Raw genomic sequence first — 21,369 nt, forward strand, 5'->3', positions numbered from 1 at the left:
AGGGTAGTGTCTATTAGTAAAGCAATTATAGAATGACTCTGAAGAGAATGGACTAAGTGCATGCTACTGTAAGACCCAAAGGATCACATGTTCATGGTTTTGCACCTAATGGCTGCTGAACTACTTAACTAAGAATTGTTGTCAGTGTATGAAGAGTACAGAAAGACTTTCCATAAGAGGAGGAACAGGAAGAGGAGGAAAATTATCAGGTTCCTCTGTATCGTATCATAATGCTCTAGGACAGGGTTTTTTTCCAGAGCCCGTGCGGCTGCTCAAGCCTTTAGAAGGAAGGCTGGGCCCAACATTACATAGACTATCATGGTCATTTCACCTTGGTTTCTAAAGAAACTCCCCATTGGATCTCTTAATGGATAACGACAGAATGCTGAAGTGTTCCAGAGCATAGAATACTCCTCCATGTAGGTATCACCGTAGAATTAAAGTGAGCTTCTCATTTAGCTTTTCTGATCAAGGCCCGAGAATGGTCTCTGGCTACTTGTGAAGCTGCTAACTATCCTGCTGCTGAAAAGAATCCTGACATCCCACGGACAGGTTGGCTTCACCGCAGGCATCTTTGTCTAAATGATCTGCCCTATGATGAAGAAGCCCAATACTTTCCCGCTAAAGATTTTATAAACAATAATCAAACTCTGTCGTCTCACTTTTAGGTTCCATATTGGCTTAGAGAAAATAAATGTATGTGGGACAAGGTTTATTACCCCTCTCTTCTTTCCAGAGATTCAGTGAAAATAGATGGTATCTACTCAAAGTGTAGCCCTTAGCTACAATATATATGTATCTATACTTAAAAACACTTTCCACATAATTGCTTTGAAGAAAATAGTCATTTATTGTCAAAGCATCCAACATACCTGGATAATCTATAAAGTTTAATAAATCTTTCCAGGGATAAAAGAAACACATAACTATTCAGACTCCATTTCACTGGCACAAAATTACACTTTGTATTAAAAGGAAATACATATTTACATAATGATGACATTCTTCATTGAAGTCCATAATCATTTCATGATACATGCACTTCCCCCTGGAAACTTAAATTGAATGGTGACCCCTTTTTCTTCTTTTTATTTGTTTTTGTAAGAACACAAACTGTCATCAAGAAATGCAGAGAGCATCTCACCCTCCTCCTTTACTTTATATCTAAAATAAATTTTGCCCTTACATAGAATTATTACATCTAAACCGTAAGTGCTTAATAATTTAAGTAGAAACGTATGACAAATGCATCAATATGTTGCAATATATGACATTTCAAAAAATGTACCTTTATTTTTGGAAAGTGAAAATGCGTGCATTCAAAAGAAAACCCCTCGAACAACCCACCCAATCAAAAATCCACCATCCTGTCTTGTGTGTGTGTGTGTGTGTGTGTGTGTGTGTGTGTGTGCGTGATGCAGGTCTCCGGTAAACGTGTAGTGCCAAGGTCGGGGTGGCGCGTGTGTGTTCCTGTCCGTCTCCGGGTGCAGTGTTTCAGGTCCCAAGCAGGTGGTGGATGTCCTCGCGTGCTTTCCCCGTAGGTGGCTTGGTTGTGAGTGTACGCGCGTGGAAAACCAGGGTCCTTTCCGGTCAATTGTGCGAGGTCATGTGCCTGGAGAGGTGGTGGCGCTCCCTGAAGGACTCGTTGCAGATGGGGCACTTGAGCTTCTCCTCCCGCCGCCGCTTCACTAGGGGCTCCATGGCGTACTCCTTTTTGTGGTGCGACCGCATGTGGTACACCAGGTCGGAGGTCATGCGGAAGGAGGCATTGCACTTGGCGCACCAGTTCTGCGCGGGCAGACACAGCGAGGTGAAGGAGGGCGGCAGCAGCGTGAGCGCCGAGGGCAGCTGCAGTTGCAGGGGCCCCGCGGCCGCCGCCGCCGCCGCCGCCGCCGCCGAGCTCTTGGGCCAGAAGGCGGTGGCGTAGAGGAAGGGGTTCTGCTTGGGCAGCGCGCCGCACCCGCCGTTCAGGTCCGCGGCCCCCTGGAGCTTCACGGCCAGAGGGTCGGCGGCGGCGGGGTAGAGTCTGGCGGGGCCCACGCCGTCGCCGGGGTGGCACGGCTCGAGCGCGCTCAGCTTCTGGCCCAGCACCAGCGGGGGCAGCTGCGGGAAGGAGCGCGCCGGCTGCGAGAAGGCGCTCTTGCGCTCGTCCGACGGGGCGCCCTGGCCGCCGCCCGCGCCGCTGCCGCCCGACGCCCCCGCGCCGCCCGCGCCCGCGCCCGCGCCCGCCCCGCCCGCGCCGGTGACGCCCGCGCCCGCCGCGCCCAGCTGCGGCACCGAGGTGAAGGCGCTCCCGCGCGCCGGGCTGCCGCCCTCCAGCCGGCCGGGCAGCGGGGCCCCGGGCCGCGGCGCCAGCAGCGCGTCTGCGCCCCCCGGCGAAGCGGCCACCGGCGTGCAGGAGCCGCCGCCGCCCGCGTCCTGGTCGTCGCCGGCCGCGCCCCCGCCGTCGGCGGCCGCGTCCTCCTGCAGACCCGCCGCCCGGGCCGCCTTCTTCACCTCCACGAAGGCGCTGCGCTTCGCCTCGCCCGTCTCGGGGCTGGGCGGCGCGAAGAGGCGGCCGTTCTCTTCCAGGCTGAAGTAGCTGCCCGAGGCGCGGAACTGCTGCGGCGTGCACACCAGGTCCTCCTTGGAGGCGGGCACCGGCCGCTCGGCGAAGCGACCCCGGCCCCCCGCCAGCCCCCCGCCCCCGCCGCCGCCCCCGCCGCCGCCGCCGCCGCCGCCCTCCGCCGCCTCCTCCGCGAACTTCCTCTTCCCCTTGCCGCCGCCGCTGGCGTTGCCGTCGGGACTCAGCTCCGCCTCCTGGTGGCCGCCGCCGCTGCCGAGGCTCCGGACCGGGGAGCAGCTGTTGCCTCCCCCCGAGTTTTCGAGCTCCCGGGCCAGGTTGTGAAAGTCCGTGGAGGGCTTGGCGCCGCCGCCGCCGGCCGCAGGCGGGTTACTGCCCTCGGGGGAGGGGGCCGGGTAGTGGGGGATGGGGCCGGCTTTGCCGAACTTGGGGCCGGGGCCCAAGGCGGTCTCTTGCTGCTGCTGCTGCTGCTGCTGCTGCTGGTCCTTGCCCCCGCCCCCGCCCCCGTGATCCTTGGCGCCCACGCCGCCGCCTTGCTCTTCCTGGGGGCTGGCATCAGCGCTGTGAAGTCTCTTGGGGCAGCGGAAGCGCAGATGCGCCACATAGGGGAACTCAAACTGGAAACGTTGGCTGCATTCCAGGCATGTGTAAGGGGATGACCCTGCTTAGTGAGAAAACACCAAACACACGCGCACGCGCGCACACACACACGCACACACACACGCGTGCGCGCGCGCACACACACGCACACCACATGATTATTAAGCATCGTCTCCATACCAGTTTGCCATCACCCTCTGTAAAAATCCACCTTCCATCTTTCAGGACCTGAGCGCCTACAAAAGAGTATCCTGTCCGACCTGAGCTAACTTTCCCCCTCATTTGAGGGGAGTGCAGTAATCACACCAAGTGTCCCCCCCGATTTATTCTCATCTATCTGTCCTGGCTTCATCCCAGACTATACCTCCGAAGGTTCCCAGCAGATGCCCTAAGGGAGGACAGGCGCCAGTGCGCCAGAGTGAGCCCCCCCCCCCCCCATCCCTACGTCTCCCCCGCTAGTCAAGGGCCCGGTCGCAGGTCTCGAGCCAACCTACCATTCATTTTGCTGTGGGATCTAGAGGGGCAGAGCAAGAGTAACTCAGTCAGTTCTTTCCCATACCAAACTAGTAACTCCTCGTCTTTGGCAATCCTGCGGAGAGAGCGGTAAAACAGCTGTCCGTTTTTTATATAGGCTTCAAGGTTCTGCTCCTCTTTATCTCTGGCTGATTGGACGAGTCGCAGCCACATTAGACCTTCTGAAGAACCATTTGCCGCTGAGGTGTCTACCTACAGTTTAGGGAAAAAAAAGGATACAAGAGGGTAGGGGCGTGGGAGGAGGGAGACTCTCGTGAGGGTATGAAGCCAGGGGACCAGGACCATTTCCTTTTTGATATTCTTCTCCAAAGAATTATCTGAGATCAAGCTTAACCATGACTTAACGTGGCATCCATCTTTGTGTTTGTAACCAGCAGACGAGATAGCTGTCCTTTGAAACACTGTATCAATCATATAGATTAAGCTTGGGTTTCATTTATTGGTTGAATATCAAATAAGGAAATTTCTCCTTACAATCTAATTCGTATTAACCTCTTGAGAATTCACTTCTAAGTTATCCCACATTACAAAAGTGTGAGGAATTTTGTTTGCCTCGGAAGTTAAAAAGCAAGCTTAGATCTTAGAAATTATTCTGTGGCATCCATTCATCTTCCTAATTTTGCATTAAACAATTAATAGTTTTTCTTTGTGAAAAAAGAAGAAGAAGAGAGGGTGCCTGGGTGGGCTCAGCGGCTGAGCACCTGCCTTCGGCTCAAGGGGTGATCCCGGAGTCCCAGGATCCAGTCCCTCATCCAGCTCCGTGCATGAAACCTGCTTCTCCCTCTGTGGGTGTCTCTGCCTCTCTCTGTGTGTCTCTCGTGAATAAATAGACTTAAAAAAAATAAAAAGAATAGAAAGCGGGAAGGCTTATATCTTGAAACTCAAACATATGAATTTAATGATATTTTATTGTCAAATCATTAACATTTTCATTAAATACAAATTCTGGACACTAGCTAGCTTCCTAGAAAGAGTAACATTTAGGGGAAAGGAAAGCCTTTGGAACACAAATGCACTCAATTCTTATAATAAAAGTACTTACAGAAAGTATTTAGCATGCAAATGGCTTCTACCCTAGTTGAAATCTCTCAAAGAGTTAAGGAAGTTGTGTTCATCACCAGGAAAGCCCAGAACTGAGGCAGCAATTTAGATCTACCTGGCATTCAAAATCAAATTTTGTCATTTATTCCAGAAATCAGTTGACAATAATTTGAATTTAATTTTCCTTTTCTATTTTTTATGTGTGATATAGGATGTCTCTCATTTTTTCACTTTCTACATTCAGAACAGTTCTCAGCTTGTCAATAGAACGATCCTTGGTCAGTTTTCAACATGGGATTACCCTCATACCCTATGCAGCACTGGCCAAGACTTACCCGGAAGATATAGGGGACTGTTCTCTTGTCCGTGGACTTGAGAGCTATGAAAGCTATGCTGTCATACAGGGAAGTATGGCTCAGGATGCAGGGACCGAATATAGCATTCTCAGGGATGTCGCAGGTGGTGTAAACACTGGTAAAAATATCTGTCAGGCATTGCTGGACAGCCTTGGCATCTCCATCCCAGATGCCTCGCTGGATGCCTGAATCCTCCATCACTGGTGACAGATACACAGGACAAGGAAACAACTTATATTACTACTTGTTTATACTCCTTTTGCCTCTATGAATCCAAGCAGAACATTTCAACTATTAGACATTATTTTTCTTGAATTTGCCTACTTTTTGCAAAAATAAAGCCAGTGGCAGATTAAATCTGGCATATTTTGAAAATGCCAACTGAGGAATACTCCCCCCGCCGCCCCCCGCCGCCTTTTAAAAATAAATGGAATCGTGGGAGCTCAGAGCTGACCGCTTTTGAGAAGGAAAATGGGGCTAGGAAAGACAGACCACTTTTCTGCATTACCTTAAGGGAGGATGGGCCAGAATTTGGGGAATAAGGGTAGGGGAGAACAATAGGATTTTTTTTTTTTTTCTTACTAGCCTATAGACTTTCCTGACTGAAAGAAACTTCCAACCCTTGGGAGAAAGCTCCTCTCCTCTCTTCTTCTGTATTGAACTGGGTGCCCAGGAGTTGATTTTTTCTTTCTTCCAAAGAGGGGAGCAGCCTTAATAAGCAGGCAGAGACAGCGGAGCATGGAGAATGGATTTCAAGTAGAGTGTCAGGGCCACTGATTCTGTGTCGGCTAACCTTTCTCTGCAGCCTACGGACCTACGTCTGTTCATTACCATAATCCAAGACTGTCCCTCCGAGGCTTTAATTAAAAGCAGCAAGCAGAGGTAATTATTTTTTTCTCGACATGCTTATTTATGGATGAGGGTGAATCCCAGTTACCTTGTTATACAAGGGGGTGGATTGAGTTGCATGTGCCTCATGAAGTGAGCAGGTACAGGGCAGGCCTGAAGTGTCCCCTGATTGAAATACTGCATGTGTAGTGACTGGTGTGTTCTCACTCCCCCACATATGACTCTGTGTGGGCAAGAGAGGGCAGCCCCACTTGGGTAGACCTCTGTGGGCTCCCTGACTATTTAATCCACAGCAATTTAGAATGTTTAATACCTTGATGGAGGGCTCTATTAAGCTGTCACAGACATTTTTTTTTCCTATACCACTGGACACCATTACAAACTTGTTATTTATAAAAAACAAAGCAGGTATTTAAATTTTAAACTGGCTTTGAACAAACTGCATTGTTAACTCTGACTGATTAAAAGACTCCCCCAAGTTGGGTTTTCCCTAGTAATGGTGCGATAGGCAGTAATTTATGTATGCTTTGTATAAATTAAGTAGCAGGAAAGAGTAGACCTAATTCTTTCCTTGAGAAGCTGTTCATTATGGAATAATATTAGTAATGTCCATTTTTATCTTAATGTCTATTAACCAATTAATCTTGCAAATGTGATTACAAGGTAGAGCTTTTTCCCCCCCTCTTTTCCAGCTAACAGAGCATAAAACTTTGGTCAGTCTCTTTTTCCATTCACTCTGCTACATCCTCCAAATGTCAAGTATTGAGCTGTTTCTTTCTGCCAGACAGAAATAAGAGAAAATATCCATAAAGTAGAAACTTACTTTATTATATTACAGCCTCTATCTCTGGGTATTTTTACCCCCACACAAAGTAGCCTTTCTGATCTCTAATTGCAAATTTAAATACGTCAAAAGAAAAAATAACACAACCCTTCAGAACCTCTCATCTCCTTTTCAATGGATTCCTATTCTCTCCTTTTCAGTTTCCTCAATTCAGCATTTTATGCCTCAATTTCTCTCTTCCCTTTAAAAGTCTCTTTCACACAAGCGTTTCATTGTGCCGGGAGGTCGCCCCGTCACTTCGGGCGACAGCAGGGACGCAATCATTAACATGCGGTTCTACCTAACAATACGGTGAAAAGATCCTCGCTGCGCCGCGCGGAGAGGGGTTCGCGTCGCCGCGGCGGCCGCCCCGAGCCTCGAGCTGGCCACGGTAACCGCGGGCCGGGCCGAGAGCCCGAGCTCGCCCACCGGCGCGGACGCCCCCGCCGCCCAGCCCTTCGGAGCTCCGCAGCCTGCCGCAGGCCCCGGCCCCCGCCGCGCGAGGGACCCTCCCCAGAGCCCCTGGGCTCGCCCACTGCCCGTCGCTGCCGCCGGCCGCTCGCCCTCCCCGTAGGCAGGCATTGTCTGGCGGCCGCGCGCTCCCCCGTCGCTTGCTCCTCTCGCAAAGTGATCCCCACCCGCTCCTCCCTTTGTATGATCCTATTGCCAGTAGCGAGAGATCCCCTCAACAATTATGCTCCCCTCTCTCCTGGTTGATGACGAGACGGACGACAAAATCGTCCACTCTCCCTACCAAGCCTGCCTTCCTCCCCATCCCCCTCCCACGGCAAAGCACAGACTTACCGGGAATAAGGTCAGGAACGAGTCGCCCAAATAAGGCCACTGGAACCGAGAGATGCGAGCGAGCGTTTCTTTTGCCTATTGTATCAGTGCATTTCCATGTCAAGAGGTGTTGGTGTAGCGGTCTCGTAGGCTGTGCCTAAAGAGAGGAGAGGGAGAGGGAGAGGGAGAAGGAGAGAGAGAGAGAGAGAGAGAGAGAGAGAGAGAGAGAGATGGAGAGATGGGGTTGGAGAGATGAGGAGAGAGTAAGAGAGAGCGAGACAGCGAGAGCGCGCGGAGAGAGTTGTACAGATGGACCCGATGCAGTGACTGACTGGCACGCAGACACACACTTTTTGTTTGCTGCACATAATCTGCCCAATGACGCGTGACAGCCCACGTCCCCTCCCTTTAACTCTTTGCTGGGCTGGGCGCTCCCTCCGGCGCCGCCTGCCTCGCAGCGGTCTCTCTGGCCTGCCCGCGCCCCGCAGGTCCTGAGCACCTTCCCCAAGTGGCAAAGCCTCCCTGAGCGCGGCCCGGCCCGTCTCCTCCTAAAGCTTCCGCCCTCTGGGACTGCGAGGAGGGGGAAATCCGTTTCGGGGTCGGAAAGGGAAGTACCAAAAGAACTGGAGCGGGCCTTTCTCCGTGTCTCTTGGCACTTGGAGAACCTCTGGCAGAGAGCTGGCCATCCAGCGCGCCCTCGGAGCCGGTGCGCAGTTCTCGAGTCTGAGTTCAGTAAAGGGGTGGGGGGTGGGGGGTTGCAGATTAGCCTAGAGGGATTCCCTGGCCTGTGAGCCACCGCTGATTTGCGCAGCCAGTAGCCTGAGGGTGATAAGCCGGCGCCAGCTCTCTCTCTTAGAGCGTTCACCCTACCCAGCCCTTCCGAGCGAGATTCAGAAAGGATGCGCTTTGGTGAGAACTTGGCTCAGTCTTCCCTGGGACCCAGAGATGGGGTGAGGAGGATGGAGCAAGGATGCCGCCTGACCTCGGCAGGGGATTTACTGGGGTCATCTGGTCCCAGAACTCGAGTACCTGGGCGAGGGAAGGGTGAGAGGAGGTGGGTGGCAAGAACCCAGGTTACTAGACTCGAGATGTTGCTGCCTTTCCGCTCTCTGCCAGGTGCGTTGCTCGTAGTCCCCGAGGAGGTCCCATGTTGGGGGCAGCCCGTATTCTAAGACCTCAGAGGGGGGCAAAGTAAAAATTATTACCAAGATGGGCTCCAGAGAGCAATTTACATCCAGGCGGTGGTGGGAGAGCGGAAGGGGTTGCGCGGGAGTCTCGGGAGCCTCGTTTGTGCGCTAAGCCACTTAGAGGCGCTGGCTTGCCCCTCTAGTGCAGCAGCTGATGCTAATGACTTGAAGACTTTTAACAGCCTGGAAGTTGACTCCTTCAACAGGGGCCGCAACACATTTTCGCTGGGGAATCTCTGGGTTCTTTTTCGCCTTTCAACTCCTAAGGAAAGAAAGACCTTTAAGTGTGTAGAAGGCTCCACTCTCTTAGCCCCACCCACACCACCACTTCTTTGAAGAGGACAATCTTAGCTTCAGGATAAATCGGATTGTGTAGCCCGTTGAAGTGGACCGAGCAGAACCATGACTTAAGGAGGAGACAGTCTCGTTTTTATCCAGTGTTGAAATAAGGTGAGTGGTTTGGGGGTTGGCAAGGAGCGGCTTAGAAGGAAAAGTTGTGCACAGTGTTGCTTTGATCCCCTCGCAACTGTGAGACGCCCCGCCCTCCGGAACCCAGTGGGGCAGCGAGGGGCGCTCTTCCTCGCCGCGCCCGCAGTCCAAGGAGGCCAAGGAAGGATTTTGCTGAGCAGAAATAAAAATGTGGGAATAATTTCCCGCTACGTGAGTTCTCTTCTTGATTTCTCTCTCTCTCTTCCTCTGTTTCTCTCCCTTTATTTTCAGCCAGTCTTGGTTAGCTCCCACGTCCCCACTAAGTTTCAAGTTTTTCTGATCAGACGGACCTGCTGCCTCGGTGTAAACCGGGATTCCGCAAAAGAAGGGTTGCAAAATCCCCATTTATTAGGGAAGAAGAGGGCAATTTCCTCTCCATTTCCAGGTTAGCTACTAACTTTTCAAAGCTTCTTAAACTGCAATTGTCTTTCATCTTAACCTATCATTTCTCTTTATGCACATATGAACACTTTTATTTGCCAAAGGGCGATTCCAACCAAAGGTCAATGCTGAGGACTCTCACATGTCTGTATATAAGAATCTTGGAGTGTTTTAGCCACTAATTGTTTGATGATTGGATGCTTCATTCATAAATCCGTGCGCTCTCTCTCTCACAAGAAAGTATTCCCACCCCCATCACTTGTTTCAAGAAAGGGTGGGAGAATTAGAAACGTCAAAAGAATTGCCTCAAACATCTGAAAAATAACCCGCAGGGATGAAGAATAGTGGTCACTTAAGTGAATTCAGAGAAGGAAAGGAAAAAGAAGGGGCAGAAGAGGCACAGGTGTAAACAACAGCAGGATGAAGATAAAGAATTAGCCATAAGAGCGTTGAGGTCCCCTAGAAACTACAGCCCGATAGAGCAACAGTGTGTGTGCAGTGCCTATAACCTTAGTTCCATTAAACTGTTGAACAGAGCGGATTGCTCTGTTCAACAATTTAATGGAATTAGAGATTGTGATTTAGAGAATAGAAAGTTTGCCTTTCCCAAGAAAAGTCATCTATTTAAGCCACTTAAAAAAAATACTTCTACATATTGTAAATATAAAAGCATCCACTCCAGAGTGTGGGCATTTAGATAACCTTAAACTTTAAATGGGACACATTTTTCTTTACCCTGGCCTTTCTTTTCTTAAATACACAGGACACTTACATTGTCTCCTTTGAGGTTCTGAAATGTAGACTCCAGATTGTATAAAATTAAAAATGCTTCTGATACCTAAATTGGGGGTGGAGGAGTTTGACCCTTCCAAATCCCAAGCAAGAAAATAGGTAAGATCCTATACATCAGTGAGGGGAGAGACATATTGAGAGTCTGGCCATCAGATATTTACTGTTTCTCTTTTCTGCCCCCTGATTAAGATTTCCCCTACTGATTTCAGGTAAAAACACTAAATAAAAGAATTTCTAACATTCTATGAATCCAAACCAACTCTTTGTCTAATGTATTGAATGACTGCTATAACAAAAAACAAATATGGGTAAGATTAAGCTTGACATTCCTACTTTGAGGGTTTTCCAGTATTTTAGGTGATGCACATTTCCCTGGTAATATAAATGATCTTAATGACTATTATTAATAGGATGTAAAGAAAATATACAAATTACTTTTATTTCTCTAGAAATTTATGGGCTAAAATGGTGCATAAACTACTTTGAAATCACTCTGCATTATTCCTTACTGGAATTCACTGATACTAAATGAAGAATTGAGGCATTTTTATTCAGTTTCAAACAGTACTATAAAGATGCATCTCAGTCAATAGTTTTATCTGGTTCACATGGAACAATGGGTTTATATTTGGAGCTCTTTTCCCTGGGATTTTATTTCCAATTAAATGATTAGGGAGATAACAATGAAGAGTGGAGGTATGTTCACCTTGCTCCACTTTAGCAAGGCTTCGCGCAGTTATGGTAAAAAAAAAAAAAAATCCACATGTAGACAACTGCGGTATTGTTTGGGAAGAGAAGGCTGGAGAGAGATTGATGAATGATTCCCAAGGTGGTGCCTTTTATGAACTAAGTGAGAGGGTGGAGAAAGGGTAAGAAAAGAAATCTGATTCTTAGTGAGTATTAGAATGGGAATGCCCTTTCTCCTCCCAGGGTAGGGAAGTGGGGCCTAAATACCTCAATTTCTGTGATAGGATGCTGGTGAAATCTTGAAGAATAACTTATTTAGAAGAATCATTACCCTTTAAGAATGAAAATACATTGTTTTTCTTTCTCTCTTCCTTTCCAGGTCATGGTTCATCCCCCTCTCATCCTACTTCAAAAGCTCTACACCAGCAAAGCCTCAGCTGTCCAACTGAAAAATAGAAAGAAAGAAAGAAAGAAGAAAAAGAAAGAGCAACTCATGGTGAAAGAGAGAATGCACTGGAAGACAAGAGGATGGCCAATGAAACAGTGTGTGGAGGCTTTTTCCTAAGCTTATTAATGTCACATAGGGAGTCTCTGGATGGTGCCCTGAAGGTTGGGGGAGGTAAAGAATGGAACTTCACAGAGGGTTGTTGCATTGCACCTTGGAGAAGTGAAACTTTCTTAGAGAATAAGAAACTTTCTAAAGGATAATTTGGAGACAACAAGGGACAGCCTTGCTGAGCTGGATAAAAGTTTACAGGGAGGGGAGCATGGCAATCTCAGTTTGGGTCTATTCCTTGCCTAAGTATTACAGTTGGTTCATCCAGTGATACATAAGTGAATGTTTCCTTGGGTTGGTCCTGGGATAGCCAGACTCTCAAAGGATGGATAATTTTGGAGTCTGGGAAAAGGGACCCCAGTGTCCCAAGTTCAGGGACCATTACTCCTGATTCACATTGTTCTTGCTTCAGCTTTTCCTGTTTCTCAATAAATGCTAGCAGTTTTTAATGCTGCTGCTGTACTACAATGATTGCCATTATGATTATAACCTACCTTTCTCAAGTTTATAACTTTCTCAATGAGGAATCGCAAGTTCCACTCACCCTTCTTTTGGGAGTTCAGCTGTGAGCTGGATCATCTTTGAAGACTGTGTAGTTCATTTCCTCTCCTGGATGGGAGCTGTAGTTAACTGACTTAATGGCTTTTGAGTATGACTTCCGGCAGGCCTAGCAAACTGAGGTGATATTGAAGACAACTACCACAAATCTGATCAATGTCTCATTGTCACCTGTGTAAGTGTGACCTGTGAACCACAGATCCAATATCCAGCATCCTGACCCCTTAGATTCTCCCAGCTTTTATGCTACTCTCTATAAAATATCTAGAGAGCTGGCAGGGAATATCCTGGTTTTGTCAGATCTGTAGGTTAGAATGTTCTTCCCAGACTCAGACACCACAGCTCCTGAATAAGTCTCAGCCAGAGGAGTAGGGTGGACAGAAGGAAATGTAAGGGCCACAGTCAGCCACTCAGAGCTTCCTCACCCTCTGAGTCAGGCTTTCAGGGCAACTAGGGACCAAGGGCTATCCCCAGTTTCAAATAAGAGAGAGCATTAGATTTTAAGAAGACTGTCTCTAGGCCTTAGGAATGTCACCAAGTTGAGAGGTTCTACATCAAATTTCTTTACACAGCCAGGAGAAGGGACATTATCCAAACAGTACTTGAGTTCTACCTCTTTTTCTCTCCATTTTAGGCTGTGTATAATTCCTGTGTTAAAAAGACAGGTGCTGATTGACATACACTGGACTCATAATAGGAAGACTACCTAGCATCTGATCCCAGCTAGTTCATTCTGAGGTATGGACTTTGCTTTTAAATTGGGCTGCTGGGGGATGAGCAGCATAGAGCATTCCTCTCCTGGGGAGGGAGTCTAGGGACAGTGCACACATGCCCAGGACTTTCTAGCTTGGAATTTGTCCATGGCATACTTTCCTGAAGGCTGAAGAGAGAGACAGATATCTGATTTTCTCTGAGGAAAAGAGAGGCAGAAAAGAAAAAAAAAAATGAAAAGGATTTGAGGAAATAGATATCAATCAGTAACCAACCACAGCACCAGTGATTCATATTGCTTTGTTAGAGCCTTGAAAATATAGTTTGATTTCTTCACAAACTATGCTCTCATACCTAACCTACTCCCCTGATCATATCACATATTGGACTTTTTGATTGCAAACCATCTTTCATGATTTCAATTCAAGTGAACTGCAAGTGTTTCATGATTTAATCCAGGCATATTAATCTAGCATTCATGAGGGAATGTCTCCCCAAGCATCATATGGAAAGCCTATAACTTTTAGTGGATTTTCATAAGCACTTATAAGCTACCCATGTAAGTCTTTCTTCAATTCTAACTGAAAAAGCGGTCTCTCAGAGAATTCAAAGATCAACTTGTTACAAACAATAGTAACTGCATGACTACTATAAACAATACTACTGTATATACATTATAAAATGTCAGAAATGCCCTTTCACGAAGATGGTGCAGAAGGTGAAGAAGGAAACCCCTGCCCCTCCCAAAGCTGGAGCCAAAGCAAAGGTAAGAAAGCTAAGAAAGCGGTGCTGAAAGGCGTGCACAGTCACAAAAAAAAGAAGATCCACACGTCACCTACATTCCAATGATCCAAGACTCTGCGTCTCCAGAAGGCAGCCCAAATATCCTTGAAAGAGATCCCAATCCCCCCCCCGCCACCCCCCCCCAGAAACAAGCTGGATCACTATGCCATCATCAAGTTCCCCTAACTACTGAGTCAGCCATGAAGAAAATACACACTTGTGACAACAACACACTTGTGTTCATTGTGGATGTCAAGGGCAATAAGCACCCTGATCAAACAGGCTGTGAAGGTCAACACCTTGATCAGGCCTGATGGAGAGAAGAAAGCATATGTTCGACTGGCTCCTGACTATGATGCTTTGGATGTTGCCAACAAAATTGGGATCAACTGAGTCCAGCCGGCTATAAATCTAAATATAAATTTTTTCACCGTAAAAAAAAGTCAGAATAACAGGCAAGAGGATTGAAAGTTACATTTGTTCTCTTGAACTTGCTGACTGGAAAGCCAGTTCCCAGATTGATTCAATAGTCTTCTGGTAATTTAATATAAAGGTAACCAAGATATAATTTATAATCTCTTCTAAAGTTCTGAGGAAAATTCAAATTTTAAAAAATAAATAATATCCAGAAATATAAATAAATTATTCACAAAATTCCAAGAAAAATAAACATATTGAATATAAAGACCCGGATGTTGAGATTTCCTGAAGACCTAGAATTCAGTTTAGGTCTGAACAATTTTTAAACCTAACCAGGTATGGTCTTTTAATGTGTGTGTGTGTGTGTGTGTGTGTGTGTGTGTGCATGTGCATGTGCGTGTGCGTGTTTAAGCAGGTTGGGAGTGAATAATGTTCAGGTAGCACTTTAAAAAAAACTTTCAAGACTGTCATTTTTCTTGGCTCCATGTTTATAGAGTAGTCAGTGCTCCTTGTTGCATGTTTTCATGTAGGATGGTTTTGAGAAAATAGTTTGTGTGAAGTCCTATAGAAGAGTAATTGTTCCTAGAGGAGCAAAACTGAATAGCATTCTAAAGAATATATTTCCCACATGATTTGAGTATCTACTACCTTGTATGTGTGATCAGATGCCTCAGCTGTTATCTACATTTTAGACTCAGTTTACCTGAGGCCCTAGGAAGTTAATGTTTCTAGATAAGTGGGAATCATCTGAATATGTGAAAATATCTTGGGAAAAGTCAATGTACTGAGAGTATGGCTGGTTCCATTCTTATATATGCTACAGGCAGACAATTTCTAATGTCTGGAGTCCCTGGTGTTGATGTTTCAGTAAAGAGTTCAGTGACAAAGAGTGCAGACAAGGCCAAATAACAGTGATGGGCTTCAATGTGGGTATGTGGGCTAATGAGGTCTCCCTGGGAGAGACTAAGGAGGTTTCCTCTGGGTATCACAGTATCACCAGGGGCAGATACAGCTCCCACTACGTTTGGGATGAGTCACCAAAGTGTAGAGACCCAACACTAGACAGGACCTGGGCAGAACAAGACTAGCCAACTTCAGAGAGGGTGCCTCTCTTAGAAGCAGCCAAAGCAAACCTTAAACCTGGGGGGGGGGGGGGCGGCGAGAAGAGGCCACGAGGTGTGCTCCCCATACTCCTCGGACTAAGCAGAGAGGAAGTGCCACGTTTTCCGCGTTCTGCAGCCTCCTGCCCCCTCCCAGAATTATTACCAACTTCTGTCTCCTGCTGAGTGCTGAGCGGCACTTTCTGGACCGAAAGGCGTCCTGAGGGCTGGGCTTCAGGGAGCAGCGATGCTTTGACTGATTGCTTGATTGATTTTTTACCACCACCACCACCATCAGCACGACCACGACCACGACCACGCTCCTCCTCCCCAGCCCCTTCACAGGTCCTCTTGCAGTAGGTCCACACCGCCCCCTTCCCAGAGGTGTGGGCCTATGTTCTCATCTTTTACGTGCTGGACTGCCAGTCACCTCTCCCAGGCTTGTTTTTTCTCCTCAGCAAACTAAGGCTGGAAAGAGCTGCCTTCCGGGTCGCAGTGAGGACTGAAAACGAGGGTGAACGCGTTTAGGAAAGCCAGTTCCTGAGCAGATGGTAAGGGATTGCTTCCAAGAGCTGGGGTTAGTTTTATTTCAGCCTTGTGCATCCCAGAGAGGTCTTAATGCCTTTGTGAGGGAACCTTCTTCTGACTCAGATGTCTGGAGAACTGACCCTACAAGTCAGGTTCACACCCCGATTCAACCCCGGGGAACTAAACTCCCTGGGTTTGAATCCTGGCCCCTGACTGACGCCCGGGCAGGTAGTTTAACCGGCCTGTGCTTCAGGCCTTCATCCCAGAACCGAGGAGCAGGAGTGGTAAAGGAAATTCTCTTCATAAAGTCGTCGTGCGGCGTGAGGTGGTATCTAGCCTGTGCAGAGCACAGTGCCTGGCACCTAGTAAATACGGATCGGGTCGCTGTTGTCGTTGGCACTGCCTTCGCTTCTCCTTTTTAGAAAATCTGGGAATTGTAGCGAGTGCCCTCGCTTTCGAAGCCACTCAGTGAAGGCTAAAGGATTTCTCAAAGTTTCTAGGGAAACCAGAAGGTACTGGACGACGAAGGAAGCAGGAAGAACGTGTTTAGATGTTCAGGGACCCCTTCTACTGCCAAAGGGAGTGGAATGTTCCAAGCACAGGCGGCAGTCCTACTCCTTCCTCCCCTCATTTCAGGAGAGGCAGCGGTTTCGTGCCGGGAGGCCGACTAGACTTCTATTCCTCATCTTCCAGAGTCCTTCCGTTGGAATTGACAGCGGCGCCACGTCAAAACGCCCGGAAGTCAGGGCAGCGCCACCGCGCACGCTGGGCACGGAGGTGAAGGCGGTGGCCAGGGAAACCTGCGGAACCAGGCCGCCCGCCCTGACGGGGCTCAGGACCTCCGAGCGCCCCGCCCCTCCTCTGCCTCGCAGCGGGCGGGCCGGGGGCTGAGGCGGCAGCAGGCCTTCGCCTCCACACGCAGTCCCCGTCCCGGGAGCGAGGCGGGAAGCGGCGCCCAGGCTTCGAGCTGCGCACGTTCCCACGCCGCCTACCCTCGGCCCCGCCCCCGACGCCCGCACGCGGGCTGCGCGCGGAGCATTGTGGGCCGCACGGCCGACGGCGCCCCGCGGGAGGCCGGGGCTGACGGGCGGAGCTTCCTTCCGCGCCCCCACGCGGTTTCCGCAGCCCCGAGCAGGCTGTTACGTTTGCCCACGCCTAGGGCCTTCAGCTTGGCGAATCTCCCGCCCAGACGGGTGCTCTGTAGCAGACGTCAGTTGGGGGGCGGGGGAGGCGGTCCTTATTGCTCTTCCTTGTGAAGGATTCGAGAGGCGGTGGTTGAGAGCCCCGAATTAGGGATCCTAATTCGAACGTAATGTTCGAACGCCCAGATGTAATGTAATGAACGTAATGTGCGAACGCCCAGATGTAATGTGATGAACGTAATGTTCGAACGCCCAGATGTAATGTGATGAACGTAATGTTCGAACGCCCAGATGTGCAGTCGGCTAGCTGTGTGTCTTTGAGCAAATCACCCGACCTCTCTGAACTCCAGTTTCCTCGTTTGTAAGATGGCAGAGGAAACATTTATCTCAGTGACCCCGTGGCTATGGGTATTGTGAGAACCACCCTGGGTTCAGATGCCAGCCTGACTACTTGCTTGGGTTAGCTGGCCTCTCTGTGCTTCCGTTTCCTGTGAAGTAAGGGATCAGTGAACTAGGGAATAATGTTCGACTCAAAGGGTCATAATTATATGCAGTAAGCCTGGAAGAGCTTTCAGTCTAACACACTATAGGAGCCCAAACAGTTAATTATTTAAGGTATCTCAATGTCTGCCACTTTGAAACCTAGGTAAATGTCAGCTCTAAGTCTAGGTTTTCCTGCTCCACTTTTTCTCCTCTTGAAAGAGAAACAACGCACAAAGGTGTGTGTGGCTACGTGGGGGTGATAGTGCCTGCAGAATTGGGAAGAACTAGCTTGTGGCAGAAAGTTAGAGGACACTTCTGGATGCTGCATGCCTTTCCTTCTAGCCTTTCCGCTTCAGTTTCTAGGGACAAGGTAAAGGAAAAAGAATAGGAAAGGCAGGAAAAAGGAGCATACAGCATGAAAGATTCTGAACAAAAGTTTCTTGACTAGAAAATGTCATTCCAAATATTAAGGAGACAGGGAGTCTGTCTGAAGTGGAATGGGAGAACCAGGATTGGAACTGGCTTCCATGTCTCTGTGCCTGGCTGCCAGTAGGCATGTTGGGAGCATTTCTGTGTCTTTAGTTATGGCCCCTAGGAGGGGAAGCTGTAAAGGGGGAGATGGAAGAGGGGGTGGCACTGCTCTAGGGGACAGGGTTTGGGAATAGAAGGGGCAAGGGGGTGCAGACTTCTGCATATGCAGGAGGGATGCATTCCTGCAACAGATATAGGGCATATCTGACTCTTGAGAAGTAAAACTCTGGTGAAGGGAAGAAAAAAGATGTAAGGGTCAATTATCTTGGGGTGAATTAAACCTTCAGTGCAGTGTTGGGAGTCTGTATAATCTTATAAGCTTGAAAATTCTATTAGGAGTCCAAAAACTGACATTCACAGACATCCCCTAATCATCCTTGCAGCTCAGACTCTTTCAGAGTAGAGGAGCATACCTACATCACCATATGCCTCATCAGGGCCCCACTTCTTCAATACCAGTGACCTTCTCTGATTTTTCGGATGGGAGCACTTACATTCCTTTTTGTTCTCTATAGATAATAGGATAATGGAGGATGATGTTTTACCCAGGAACTAACAGGACATCCGGGAAAACTGGCCCCAGACAACGTTCAAGACTATACCCTTCTATTTTACTCCCCCCCCCCACACACACACACTAACGGAGCAGAGAATGCTCATGCAGCAATGGTCACCCAAGTTATGCCATAAACTTCTAGCTCTTAGTCTGCTCTCCCCTCAGACTCTGACTAAAAAAGTGCTATTAGTAGAAAAGAGAATAAAATAAAACCAATTCTTCAGTAGTTCCACCTCCCCGCCACCCCCCCCCCCCTCACCACCAGCAAAAGAGACAACTGGTGAGAAGGAGCCACAACTTGGAAAAGATTTATTTTTCCTGGCCATAAATCTCACCCCCTTGTTCCTCTGCCCAGCGAAGCATGATAAAGTCCTTTTCCATAAAGTATTCAGTATTAGAGCCACAAAGCTCCCCCAATCAGTAGCCATCTGCTTCTACCATAACTGCTGCTCCCGAAGCAGGGAAAGCAGCAGCAGAGAAAGGGCACCACTGTGAGGCTGCTGGACAAATGAGGAGACTGAATAGCTTTGGTTTTCCTTGTGTATCTGTATCTATAGAGACAGGAGAAGAAAGGCCGCATTATATTGATACAACAATTGTAAAACAAAACACGGAAGAGGCATCTAAAGGGCAGTATCGCATGCATCAGGGGTCCCCAGATAAAAGGGGAGCTAACAGATTTATAGAAACCTTTAATTGGTTTTCAATTGAAAGCTAAAGAGGCTGGGGCGAAGCTGTGAAGAGTGGCAAAGTGCCCTACTTCAGCTGTCTGGGAAGCGTGATCGATTTCATGGAGGGAGAAAAGAATACTAAACCGTCCTGCGCCTCTGCCAGAGCAGGGAGGGACTCCGTGGTACAAGCATTTCTCTTTGGCCAGGGAGTTATGATATGATCATAATAATAGAATCTCCAAATCTTTTTCTTTCTCTCTCCCCCTCCCTATCTTCTTCCCTTCCTCTCACTCTCCCTCAGACGAGTAGGCAAGTGGAGAGGGAAGGAAAGGATCCGAAAGTAAATCTAGAAAGTAAATCTAACGTATCAATCTCGGGAAGAAATAGACCCCAGCCTAAAAACACCCAGCTTTAAGTCTGTTCATCTGCCAGGAGGGAGGCCTCTTTGACAGAAATAGGAGTCCTACTCTCACCCCACCCAAATCCTTTCCTCTCTCTTGCTCTCTCTCTTGTTTTTTTTTTTTTTTTTTTTTCCTGCACTCAAACAGAAAAGCTAAAAATCACAGGGGACTCTCCACTTAGTACGGTGAGAAGTCTTTGCTTGCACCCACTGGGGTTATTTCAGAGCAGACGCTCCACTCAGCCGACACCCAGCGCCTTTTCTCAACCCTTTCCTGCCCAGCTGGAGGCAGCCCCCACCAGGCTCCGTTGGCAGTACTCACCCATACAACCCCATCCGTCTGTCTGCATCTCCATCCCTGAGGCTAATTTATTGGCCCGACCCTTCACCATCTTTTTCGATTTCCTAATTAATCACAGATAAAAGGCAATGGTGCAAATTATGATTATGAAGGACTGGAAGATAGGTTTGAACAAAATGGGAGAAGGGAAATATGATTAATTGAATATGATGGTGAAATCTCAAGTGTGAGGAACAGGCCTGGGGAGGGGGGAGTGTCAAACCCTGACCTCTGCTAGCCCGTCCTGCCAGCCCTAGCGCCTTCGTGAGGAGGCAGCCGCCAGATTAGGTCACTTGGGGTGCAAGCCTGTGGAAGGAGGAGAACTGGGTTCCCTCTCCCAGCCTCCTCAGGTGCCTGCCACTCAGCTGACTCGCCCTCACCGGCCCTCACCCACCTCCTCGTCCTGCTGCCGCCCCCTGGAGAATTTCAGGACCCCCGACCAGGGATTCCACTCCCCGGCCCGTGCGCCTTTTGGCTCAAGCGCACCACATCACTGCATCGATGCCCCTCAAGTTTCTCACAGCTTTCTGACCTTTGGGCATTCCTCTAGTGAGACCGACTCTTCGTGAAATTTCAGGAAGACAAGTCTAGTAGGTCAGAGATTGTATTTGTTCGTGGAGGGGATTAATAAAACCCCTTTCCGATGCCGCTTTCCAGAATTACAGTCGGGATTAAACAGCAGACCCGGCACGGGCACACATTTTGCATTCACTGCTGGTTGTGATTAATGTTTCCGAGGGGATTTGTGCGCGGAGCTTACGGGGCGCGCTCTGGGGGGTCTGATGCCCGAGGCCCGCAGGGCAGGGCAGGGCAGGGCAGGGCAGGGGCGTGCAGAGGGTCTGCGGGCACGCGCCGGGACGCGGGGGATTAGACAGAACCTCAGACGCGCCCCCCCCGCCCCCTCCCCCTCCCCCCGCAAAACTGCTTTGGAGGAGAAAGTGGGAACCTCCCGGGAGCGAGGCTTCTGGCGTCTGGGGATGTGTGTGAGGGGACGATGCCCTCGAGTGGCCTGGCTTTTGGGTGGATGAAAGGAGCCCAGGACCAAGCGTCCGAATTTCACACAGGCGTCCTCCAAGAGGCGTTAACTCCCGACGGCTTGCGGGGGCAAGCGCTGCCCCGAACGCGTCACTCACCGGCACGTCAGGGGGCGCCCGCCCGGCCTGTACGGGAAAGGCCACAGCCCGCGGGTCTCAGGCCGTCTACGCGGGCACTCGGAGAAGCGTCCGTCTGTGGAGCGGAGCCGAGCTGAGGCGTGGGAGGCGCGCCCCCTCCCACCACGCCCCAGTGGGCGGACAACCCGTTCCCGAGCCAGGGAGGGGGCGGGGAAGGTGTGGAAAGTTCCAGAAGGTTAGGAGGGACACGGCGAGTAGGGAGGCCGGCGAGAAAAAAGAAGCAAATAGGAGAGGAGAGGGGAGGAGGGCGGGGGAGGGGAGCGCGGGAAGCGGGGCCCGGCCGGGCGCATTACCGCTCTGTGGCAGGAGGGGGCGCCCTTCCGGCCCGCACAG

General features: G+C 49.4%; 1 protein-coding gene and 1 long non-coding RNA gene across 7 annotated transcripts in view; one reads left to right on the top strand and one right to left on the bottom strand.

Annotated features, from left to right (window-relative positions):
• Nucleotides 1–826: 826 nt before the first annotated feature.
• Nucleotides 827–21,279, bottom strand: PRDM8 (PR/SET domain 8). Of its 4 annotated transcripts, XM_038582322.1 has the most exons (7): nt 15,380–16,579; nt 8,755–8,998; nt 8,165–8,272; nt 7,571–7,706; nt 5,074–5,294; nt 3,658–3,889; nt 827–3,224 (listed from the first exon to the last, which is right to left on the bottom strand). In XM_038582322.1, the coding sequence occupies exons 5-7, from the start codon at nt 5,290–5,292 to the stop codon at nt 1,591–1,593; spliced, it is 2,085 nt and encodes a 694-aa protein (XP_038438250.1). In that variant the 5' UTR covers nt 5,293–5,294; nt 7,571–7,706; nt 8,165–8,272; nt 8,755–8,998; nt 15,380–16,579; the 3' UTR covers nt 827–1,590. The 4 variants fall into 4 exon arrangements, with proteins under 4 accessions (XP_038438250.1, XP_038438249.1, XP_038438248.1 ...); XM_038582321.1 differs by lacking the exons at nt 8,165–8,272; nt 15,380–16,579 and adding an exon at nt 20,998–21,279; XM_038582320.1 differs by lacking the exon at nt 8,165–8,272.
• LOC119867172 overlaps nt 7,758–21,369 on the top strand; it is a 28,703-nt gene continuing 15,091 nt past the window's right edge. Inside the window, exons 1-5 of one of the 3 annotated variants that reach the window (XR_005382922.1) lie at nt 7,763–8,458; nt 8,880–9,186; nt 9,457–9,610; nt 11,465–11,628; nt 12,834–12,937. This is a non-coding gene — a long non-coding RNA (uncharacterized LOC119867172). Of the gene's footprint in view, nt 8,459–8,879; nt 9,187–9,456; nt 9,611–11,464; nt 12,938–21,369 lie in introns of all 3 variants that reach the window. The other 2 variants (XR_005382920.1, XR_005382921.1) reach the window with 2 other exon arrangements.

The sequence above is a fragment of the Canis lupus genome, chromosome 32, assembly GCF_011100685.1.
Source record: "Canis lupus familiaris isolate Mischka breed German Shepherd chromosome 32, alternate assembly UU_Cfam_GSD_1.0, whole genome shotgun sequence".
NCBI classification, from domain to species: domain Eukaryota; kingdom Metazoa; phylum Chordata; class Mammalia; order Carnivora; family Canidae; genus Canis; species Canis lupus.

Bases quoted from the DNA above. Each gene is read 5' to 3' on its own strand.
- PRDM8 (XM_038582321.1), bottom strand. From the start codon at position 5,292: ATGGAGGATTCAGGCATCCAGCGAGGCATCTGGGATGGAGATGCCAAG. The intron at 3,890-5,073 runs GTAAGTCTTGGC...CCTAAACTGTAG, and splicing joins CAGTCCCCTATATCTTCCGG to GTAGACACCTCAGCGGCAAA. The intron at 3,225-3,657 runs GTAGGTTGGCTC...CTCACTAAGCAG, and splicing joins ATCCCACAGCAAAATGAATG to GGTCATCCCCTTACACATGC.